General features: G+C 62.4%; 1 protein-coding gene across 2 annotated transcripts in view; it reads left to right on the forward strand.

Moving 5' to 3' along the window:
- The window catches only part of EPHB3 (EPH receptor B3), a 28,153-nt gene extending 24,453 nt beyond the window's left edge, over positions 1-3,700 (forward strand). Inside the window, exons 9-16 of one of the 2 annotated variants that reach the window (XM_074878619.1) lie at positions 63-160; positions 345-467; positions 567-814; positions 1,062-1,277; positions 1,369-1,518; positions 1,606-1,799; positions 1,968-2,123; positions 2,415-3,700. In XM_074878619.1, the coding sequence (XP_074734720.1) occupies positions 63-160; positions 345-467; positions 567-814; positions 1,062-1,277; positions 1,369-1,518; positions 1,606-1,799; positions 1,968-2,123; positions 2,415-2,523 (1,294 nt within the window). In that variant the 3' untranslated portion in view covers positions 2,524-3,700. The remainder of the gene's footprint in view (positions 1-62; positions 161-344; positions 468-566; positions 815-1,061; positions 1,278-1,368; positions 1,519-1,605; positions 1,800-1,967; positions 2,124-2,414) is intronic. The other variant, XM_074878620.1, reaches the window with a different exon arrangement.
- The last annotated feature ends 5,807 nt before the right edge of the window (positions 3,701-9,507 follow it).

Here is a 9,507-nt window from a genome sequence, read left to right on the forward strand (position 1 = left end):
TCTGGCATAGGCTGTCTGTGCTGGGGTTTGGAAGCTGGCAGTGAATGTCTTTGCCCCATCAGGAAAGGGATGGTTACTGAACACCTCCTCTCGTCTCCTTTGGGCAGGAAGCAACGCAACAGCACAGACCCCGAGTACACGGAGAAGCTGCAGCAATACGGTGAGTGTGAGAGCCCAGCAAGTGGGCTCTGCCTGCCCTCTCCCAACTCCTGTCCCGTGCACAAGAGAAGGGGCAGCCTTCGCTAGCCAGGGATGGGAGGGATGGGCTGACAACCAACCAGGCTGGCTCGGTATCTGTCACCCATGTTGCATTCCTCCTGGTGATGACTCCTCTGCCCTTGCAGTCACCCCTGGGATGAAGGTCTACATTGACCCCTTCACCTACGAGGACCCCAACGAAGCCGTCCGGGAGTTTGCCAAAGAGATTGACATCTCCTGTGTCAAAATCGAGGAGGTCATTGGAGCAGGCAAGTCCCAGGGCTGGGCACAGCAGCTGCTGAGGCTACCACCTCTCACCCTGCTGCGTGGCTCACCGTGCCTCCCCGCTCTCCCCTTCCCCACCGCAGGGGAGTTCGGCGAGGTGTGCCGTGGGCGCCTGAAGCTGCCTGGCCGCCGCGAGATCTTCGTGGCCATCAAGACGCTGAAGGTGGGCTACACGGAGCGGCAGCGGCGGGACTTCCTGAGTGAGGCCAGCATCATGGGCCAGTTTGACCACCCCAACATCATCCACCTGGAGGGTGTGGTGACCAAGAGCCGCCCTGTCATGATCATCACGGAGTTCATGGAGAACTGCGCACTTGACTCCTTCCTCCGGGTGAGCATCCATCCCCTCCTGCCCTGGGCTGGGGGCTGCAGCGCACGGGGGACAGAAGGTCTGAGCCCTCCTTCTCCATCCCGCTGCGTTGTCATGCTGGCATCCCCAGGGCTAAGCTGTGCATAGACATCATGAGATGGGGGAAGAGTGGGTAGCTCTAGGGAGGAGGAAGGTGGTGGCAGCACATTGGGATCCTTCCCCAGTCCGTTTGGGGTGTTGCAAACCCCTCTGATTTCTCCTCTGGCAGCTGAACGATGGGCAGTTCACGGTCATCCAGCTGGTAGGAATGCTGCGAGGCATCGCTGCCGGCATGAAGTACCTTTCAGAGATGAACTATGTGCATCGGGATCTGGCTGCCCGCAACATCCTGGTCAACAGCAACTTGGTCTGCAAAGTGTCCGACTTCGGGCTCTCTCGCTTTCTGGAGGACGACCCAGCTGACCCCACCTACACCAGCTCCCTGGTATGGGACACTCAGGGGGGATCCACCGGTCTGGGGATGGGAGGAGACACCTCAGGTGTGTGCTAAATAATGGAACTGTGTATCCCTGCAGGGGGGCAAGATCCCAATACGATGGACAGCTCCTGAGGCCATTGCCTACCGCAAATTCACTTCAGCCAGCGACGTGTGGAGCTACGGCATCGTCATGTGGGAAGTGATGTCCTATGGGGAGCGACCCTACTGGGACATGTCCAACCAGGACGTAAGTGCTGCCTGGGGAGCGGGGAGCTGTGGGCTGCCAATGGGAGCCCAGGTGGCTCACAGCCTGCCTCCGCATGTCTCTCCACAGGTGATCAACGCAGTGGAGCAGGATTACCGCCTGCCACCCCCCATGGACTGCCCCACGGCGCTGCACCAGCTGATGCTGGACTGCTGGGTGCGGGACCGCAACCTACGGCCCAAGTTTGCACAGATTGTCAACACGCTGGACAAACTCATCCGCAACGCCGCCAGCCTGAAAGTCATCGCCAGCGTCCAGTCTGGGTCAGTGGCATCCCTGCCTCCAGCCAGGACTCCCCTCAAGCCTGGGGAACGCAGGGGTGGTTGGGACGAGAGATGTGAGAGGGCAGGGATAAGAATCTCCCCCACTTCCAGTTACATACACCTCTTTGTCCCCTGCTCCTTATGACCTGTGCCTTTCTCACCCTTTAGCATCTCTCAGCCGCTCCTGGACCGCACCGTCCCAGATTACACCACCTTCACCACCGTGGGAGACTGGCTGGATGCCATCAAAATGGGACGGTACAAGGAGAACTTTGTCAATGCTGGCTTTGCCTCCTTTGACCTGGTGGCGCAGATGACTGCGGAGTAAGTCCCTGCTTGCGGAGGAGGGAGAAGGCTGGGGCTGGGGCTGCTGCACTTTGTTCCTTGTCCCTCGCCTCTCTGGCAGCCATCTCCTCCCACCTGAGCCTGTGGAGGGCTGAGCTGCACATGGGGTTTTCCCAAGTCAGTTAAGGTCTGTGGTGTTAGAGGGACACGGGAGCTTGGCAGAGGGCTGTAATGAAGATGGATGGGCCCCTTGGCAGCAGCTAGATGGGGCACGGCCACGTGCTCGTGTTGCTGCTATCAGAGAGCTGAGTCTTCACCTTCTCCTTGCAGAGACCTGCTGAGGATAGGGGTGACGCTAGCAGGGCACCAGAAGAAGATCCTGAGCAGCATTCAGGACATGAGGCTGCAGATGAACCAGACGCTCCCGGTGCAGGTTTGACCACAGGGGACTCTGCATTGGAACGGACCGAGGGAACCTGCCAACCAGGTTCAGTTTGTGGTGCAGCCCGGCTTCCCGTTTCCCCCTTCACACGGCGCTCCTCTGCCTCGGATGGTCGCCTGGGACGGGACGGGACGGGCTGCCCTTCCCTGGATCGGAGGCACTCGTGCCGAGAGGGAGCCCAGCTTTTCGTCCCGTGTCCTGGAGCGGCGAGGCAGCAACACATCTTCATATTGAAGATGGATTATGGGACAGAGATGGCACATCCCGCTTCCCGCCCTGTCTCGGTGCTCATCGGTTTGAAGAGTTGTTCTGCTTCTTGGATTTCTTTTCACCCCGTTTTCCCCCCAAGCCCTCACTTCCCTCCCCTCCCCGAGGCCACAGACTGTTGACCCGTCCGCTGAGTCCGTCAGACACGTCCAAAGCCTTCCCTAACTCTGGTCCCCACGTGGAAGCAGCCGGGGGAGGCTGAGCCGGCGACAGGGCCGGGGCCATCGGCCCCAGACAATCACTCCTCTCCTCCAGCCCTGGCGGCCCCTCCGCCCGAGGGTCTGCACTGGAACGTGTCCGAAGGGAAGGCTTCGCTCCCTTTCTTGGCTTTGCACGCCAGAACCCAAACCCCATGAGATTTACTATGCAGGGAGTTAGGCAAAAAAAAAAAAAAAAAAGAGGAAAAAAAAAAGAGATATATTAAAAAAAAAATAAGAGGGAGCAGAAAGGGGAGGGAGGGGGACCAGGCGCCCGGCTCCGCATCTCTTACCCTCTTGGTTCTCCTGGCCGGCTCTGGACTGCAGAGCGAGGCCATCAGCACGTTTGCACAGGGACCCTCTGCCCCGGGACCGACGGCAGCCGCGCTCCCCCCCGAGGGGCCAGAGAGCGGGGCTGGGGCGGGGGCTGCGCCGGGGGGCCGAGGCCTGGCCTCCCCCAGCCTCCTCTTTTATGCAGAAGGAGCGGGTGCTGCCGGCGCGGCCGCCCCGCTCCTGACACACGCTGTGATTGCTGCCAAAAGACTCACTCACCTTTCCCTGAGGATTCACTGCAGCCCGGTTCCTCCAAGCCGAGGGAGAGACTCCCAGCGTGCCTGAGTGTGCGTGAGTGTGTGCATGCGTGCGTGGGTGTGTGCTGGCCGGCAGGACTGTGTGAGGCAATGGGCAGAATAAAGGCAATAAGAATTTTACCGGAGTTTCCTTTGCTCGATCGCGCTCTCACTGGATGGGCCCTGCTGCCTGCAGCTTTGCTGCCCACAGGGGTCCTCCTCTTCCTCCTGGCCAGCCCCAGGCTGGCTCCATGCCCCTTTCTGCTCCCCAGTTCTCTTCTTGTTGTATATTCAGGTGCTCCTGCAGGGCCGGGCCGGGCAGCGATGCCATACCCACCCTGCGGCGCCTGGGGACCCGGCGTGCTCCCCTGTGGGGGTGCGTAGGGTGGAGGTTACAAGTCCCAGGGCAGAGCCAGCTGTGAAGCTCCATCTAATTCAGAGATGCGCATTTTTTTTCCCCCCATCCCCTCCTCAAGTCAAGCTGGATCTGTGGGAACCACTCCAGTGCATGAAAACCAGGGAGCAGCCGCGGTCGCTGCCCAGCCCACCACCAGCAGCTCCCCGCACACCCGGGGCTTCTCTGCAGACCGCGGGTTCTCTACTCTCCCCAGGCAGAGTCTGGCCCCCCGGGCAGGAGTGTTGCAACAGCCACCACTGGCACCCCTGAATCCGGCCTCGCTCCTCCTCGCCACGAAATGGCAGCTGCTGAGCCAGGTGGGAGCACACCAGTACAGGCAGCAAGGTAACCCCCCTGGGGGCTGTCCCCAGGAGAGCGGGGCCAGGGGGTCCCCATGCTCTCAGCCCAGGGGGGATTGCTCCCCAGTAGCTGAGGGGGACCCTGGGTTGCTCGTGCTGGGGGGTTTCAGGTCCTAACACCCCCTGAGCTGCGGTGCACCTCGCTGGCTCACTTACAGGGATGCTTTGCTGGTGGTGCAGAGGGGCAAGAGGGTGCTCCCTGAAATAAGGGGGTGCACCCCTGTGCTCCCCCCAAGCTCGGCCCCGCTCCCCACCTCCCCGGGCCAGCCGAGCAGGTGCTATTTTTCCCCTTTCCTTGAAACTCTGCCCTTGGGTTTCTCATTAACCCCATCCTCTTCCCCAGGGAACAGTAAACAAGGCCAGGAGGGCGGCTGGCAGCAGGTCCTGTGCCAGGGAACAGGCTCCCCGCATCCCACCGTCCCTCCTCCACGGGATGTATCAGGGATGCTGGCTTCCAGGGACACCACAGCCCCATTTCGCTGGGGTTTCCCAGCCCTGCCCACCCTGGCTTGCTCCCCACCCTGACTGCTCCCCTGCCCCCCCCATGGTGGGACCCCAAACAGCAGTGCTAGGCAGAACTCCCCCCTCTCCCAGGTCAGGCAAAGCAGCCTGGTGTTGGGAGGCTTTTAAGAGCAGGTGGCCAAATAGATGTCAGAGCCCGTTTTGGGCTTGCTGACCCCCTCAGCCCCCCTGGCTGGAAGTGCTGTGGGGCTCAGGGGCTGCCCCTGCTGCCCTTGCTCCCCCAGACCAGGTGCTGCGAGGCTCCTGCTGCTGCAAGGTTTGGGGTCCCACCAGCCCTGGTGTACCCCAGGCATCCCCACCACAATCCTCTATCCCGGCCTGGCTTTGCTTTGGGGGGGGTTTCTACTAATTTTAATCAGCAAACCCACCACAAACCCCTCCTCCCAGCCTTCTCAGTGCCCACCCTGCTCCCATGGGGCAGGACGCAGCATCCCTGCAGCCAGCCCTGGGTCTCACCCCCCCAGCCCTAGCCCCCCACACTGCCTGGTTTGCACCCAGCGGCTCTTCACGTGCTGTACCTGCCACCTCCCTTTTTATACAGATACGTGTAGGGGAAAGCTGTGTTCGATGGTGAAAGAAAAGCAACAGCGAAAAACAGCAGCAAGGGAAATTAATGCGAGCGTGCGTTTGTAAAAATATTTTTTAACGGAAAGACTTTTTTTCAATTAAATTATTTAAGGAATTTTATGGAAGTCTGCAGTGCCTGTGTGGTTCCTGGGGGCTCTGGGTGGCAGGGAGCCCTGCATTGGGTGAGTGCGGGTGTGTTTGGGCACTTGTGTGTGGAAAAGTGGGTCCGTGGCAGCGAGCAGGAGGCACTTGGCCCCGCTGCAAGCCCAGCCCAAGCCTCACCAAAGATGGTCCCCACCACCTTCTGGGGCAGCTGGTGAGTGAGGACCTTTGGGGGGCTGAGGAGAGCAAATGATGCTGCCCAAGCCGCCAGTCCTTGGGTGCCACTGCAGGGACATCCCGGGGCAGCGGGGATGGGGACAGCGTGGGGTGGCCCTTGGGGAACGTGGTGGCCCAACTGGGAGCGGGCGGGGGGGAAGGCAAGCCCTGCCTGCACCCTGCCTGTGCTCTGCCTGCGCCCTGCTCTTCCCCCCTCCCAGCCCATGCAAAAGAGCCTTTTGTGCTGCTGGGTTTTTTTTCCCCCTTTTAATTCCTAACCAGGAGATTAAGGGAAGACAAAGGCCACGATTGTTCCCGCTCTGCCGAGAGCTGGAAAGTTCGGGGAGGGGGGACTGTCCCTTTCCAGACAGGCCCAGAGAAGGGGGACATGTGCCCCAGGTGGAGGGGCCGGGAGGGGGGTGGGGGGCACCCTGCGGACAGCGGTGGGGGGTCCTGGGGGCACGGCTGGGATGAAGGCATGCCGGGTGCTAAGGGGGGACCCCGCTGGGGCGGGCCCGGGGGCTCAGGGCTCTGGTGGGAGGGTGGGAGGCTCTCCGCGGCAGAGGAGGAGGAGGAAGACTGGGGATGATGGCTTGGCCGGCTCGCCGGCTGCTTGGCGTTTTCCCTGCTAACTCTTGGCTGACACCTCGACAACTTGGCAGGGAGAGGATCCCGCAGCCCCGTCAGACGCCTGGGGCCGGCGCAGCTGGAAGGGATCACGGCTCGGCACAGCATGGCCACGACCCAGCAGGCCAGCCCAGGGCATGGGGCAGCGGGGGCACAGGCACCCCGCACGGCCCCCACCATGCCTCGTCCCCGCTGCCAACCTGCGCCCACAGGAATCGCCAGTGTGGTCGTGGCGTGGGCCGCATCCTGCACCCGGACTCAGCCAAGGGCGGGACGGATGCTGGCCAGGGGGGTCATTGCCTCATGGCCGGAGCCGGGGATGCACCAAGGCCCGGGAAGGGGTTGTCCCCGCAGCTCCAGGGACAGGACCCAGAGAGTTTTCCCATGCTCGCAGGGAGACGCGAGACACCCACGAACACCCCGGCTCTGCTCCTTCTGTTTCCCGTTAAGATTATTTATTGGTAATTTTTAAGACCACTTACAGACTCTGTTCACGTGCCAGGACCTTACGCGGCTTTTTCCCAGGGCTTTTTCTTTTTTATTAAAAAAAAAAAAAGAAATTGTTTTAATCATTTTCTTCCCACTCCTTCCTTCCAGTCTCCTTTGGTAGCTAGCAGGGGGCTTGCATATGGTGCAGTGCCCGTCCTCGGCTACCACTGCAGCCCATCCTCCTTGCCCACTGCTGCCGGGGCTGCATCCTTGTCCCCTCAGGCAGGGCTGAGTGTTCCCTCAGGGAGACTATGAGGGACAAGATCCCCCCAAGTGGTGCCAAGCATCCCTGCGCCGGGAGCTGCCAGCCAGCGCAGTATGCTCCCAAAAAGGCGATCTGAGGGCCGGGAGCTGGGGGGCTGCCTTGGGGAGCCGGAGGCGGCTCTCTCTCGGATGCCTGGGAGCTGACATCGTCTTTGGCAGCGGGCAGCCAGCGAGCGAATGCACCCGCATTAATCACCCCGCGCCCGCCTGCCTTGTTTGAGGAGCAGAATCCAACCCGATGCTGGCCCAGGAGGAGAAAAGCAGATTTGGGTTATTAAACAAGACCAGGGCGGTGTCTTGACCCAATGTGGTGGTCTGGTGTTGGGGAAAGGCTGGGTCCGCAGGGGGAAGTCGGAGGGAAAGCCGCAGTGGCCTTGCTGGTAGGTCTGGGGCTGGTGCCAGGGGGCTGCATCACTCCCCCCATGGACCGCCCTGGCTGGAAACGTTGGCTCCTTTGGAAGCGAGGGGAGCAAAGGGGCTGCTGCGCTGCCGGGAGTGATAGGGAGAGGTGTCCTGGTCCCTGCCAGTTTGCCTCCCCCCGGTTTCGCTGGCCATCACCCCTGCCCACCCCTGGGTGGCCGGTCCGTGCGCACCCCTGTGGTGCGTATCGCTGCCCACCCCCCGCACAGCGGCATCGCCCATGCCCCTGCGCACGCAGCTCCTCCTGCCACCCAAATCCAGCTCCTCCTGGAACAGCACTTGGGGGAAATGGGGGGACCCCTTCCCCCCTTGCCCCGCTCCCCTCCACAGGCGCTGAGCCCCCTTATTGCCCCCCCCACAACCCCGCCGCTCCGCTTTGATCTCCCTGGAAGCCAGGGACGGTATCGCCGCCGGGGGCCGGGGGCCGCCCCGGGTGTCAGACAGGTTCAGCCACACATTTCTGGCTAATGAGAAATTTCCTCTTCCCGGCGCTTGGCCGGGTTTTTTTTAGCTCTGGTATCGCTACCCCACCTCTGCCTCCGCCGGGGCGGGCTGAGTCACGGCGGCGTGCGGGCCACCTCCCGGCACGCTGGCTTCGCCCGCTGGCCAGGTGGTTGCCAGGCCCTGGCAGCACCCCCTCCCCACCCCTTCCCCTGGGGATGGCGTGACAGGGAGCCCGGCAAAACCAAAACTCTGATGACCCATCCCAGTGCAAGAGCCAGACGCTCCAGAGTGATGCCCTGACCCCGGGTGCTGCCCTGAGCGGGGTGGATGGGCTGAGCCCAGGGAGGGGGTCAGCGTGGTGGTGGGTTACGGGTGCTGCACCCCACTGTGCCCCACCACCCCAGCTGCCCTGGTCCGTGCTCAGGGGAACCGCAGCTCCGGGCAGCTGGGGAAGTTCAAAGGGAAGGGAGAAAGCAGCAGTCCCCGCTCTGCATGAGGGTTTGGGCTCGGCTCCCCGCTGCCCGCAGTCATTTTGTGCCATTAACGGGTTTCCTTGCTCTAAACTTGCTAATGAGCCAGCATGGGAAGTGGCAGGGGCCCAGGGCTTCCAAACTGGGGCAGGGAAGAGGGTGAGCGGCTCCTCCTAGCACAGCATATGGGGGGAAGAGGTGCCCACCACCCACCCTGGTTCCCCCACTGGGGTCCCACCTGCTCTTGGGGCTCCCCAGCCAGCTCCACTGACCCCCAGCACGTCCCCGCCACCCCAGCAGCTCCATGCTGGTGCCCCAAGAGAAGGGTGCCCCATGCCACTACCCCCTGGGGTGGCTCAACCTCTGCCACCTCTCTCGGCACAGGTTTCCCCCATCCCACTGTCCCCATCGTCACCCAGGCAGGGAGCCAGGGCTGCACCCCGGGAGGATGAAGCTGAAACCATGACCCATCCCCGGGGCGGTGAGTCAGGCTGTGCCGGGCAGCTTGTGCCGGAAAGCACCTTCCAGCACCATCCCCATCCCTGCCCCTGTGCCCATCCCTGTCCCCATCCCCATCCCACGATGCCACAGCACAGAAGGACTCCACAGGAGCCAGTGATGGAGAGGATGGAGGTGAAAAGCTCCAGGGAGGTGGCAGGTGTGTCTGTCTGCAGCTGAGCCTTGCAGGAAGGGGAGCGGGAGGATGAGCCAAGCCCAGAGCAGGAGCACTGGGGTGGAAGCGCTGAGGTGTTTCAGCCGGCGTCATCAGCCCTGTGCAAACAAACCTGCGGGACCGTGCAGGGATGGAGGAGAGACGGGCAGAGAGATGGGGAGAGCCCATCCCACGCCATCCCCAACTCTGGAGCTCATGGGTCGAGGACCTGGGTGATGGAGCCATGGCACAACACATATGGAGCAGGGGCTGTCCCTGACAGTGTGACGGTGGCCGTGCTGCGGTCCCAGCCCATGTCCCCTTGTCCCCTCGGGCCCAGGTGCAGGCAGGGGACGGGGTGCGCCAGCAGTGGGGGCGCGGGCTCCCATTCACACGCTCCCGGCGAGTGTGCAGTGGGT

The sequence above is a fragment of the Strix uralensis genome, chromosome 9, assembly GCF_047716275.1.
Source record: "Strix uralensis isolate ZFMK-TIS-50842 chromosome 9, bStrUra1, whole genome shotgun sequence".
Lineage (NCBI taxonomy): Eukaryota > Metazoa > Chordata > Aves > Strigiformes > Strigidae > Strix > Strix uralensis.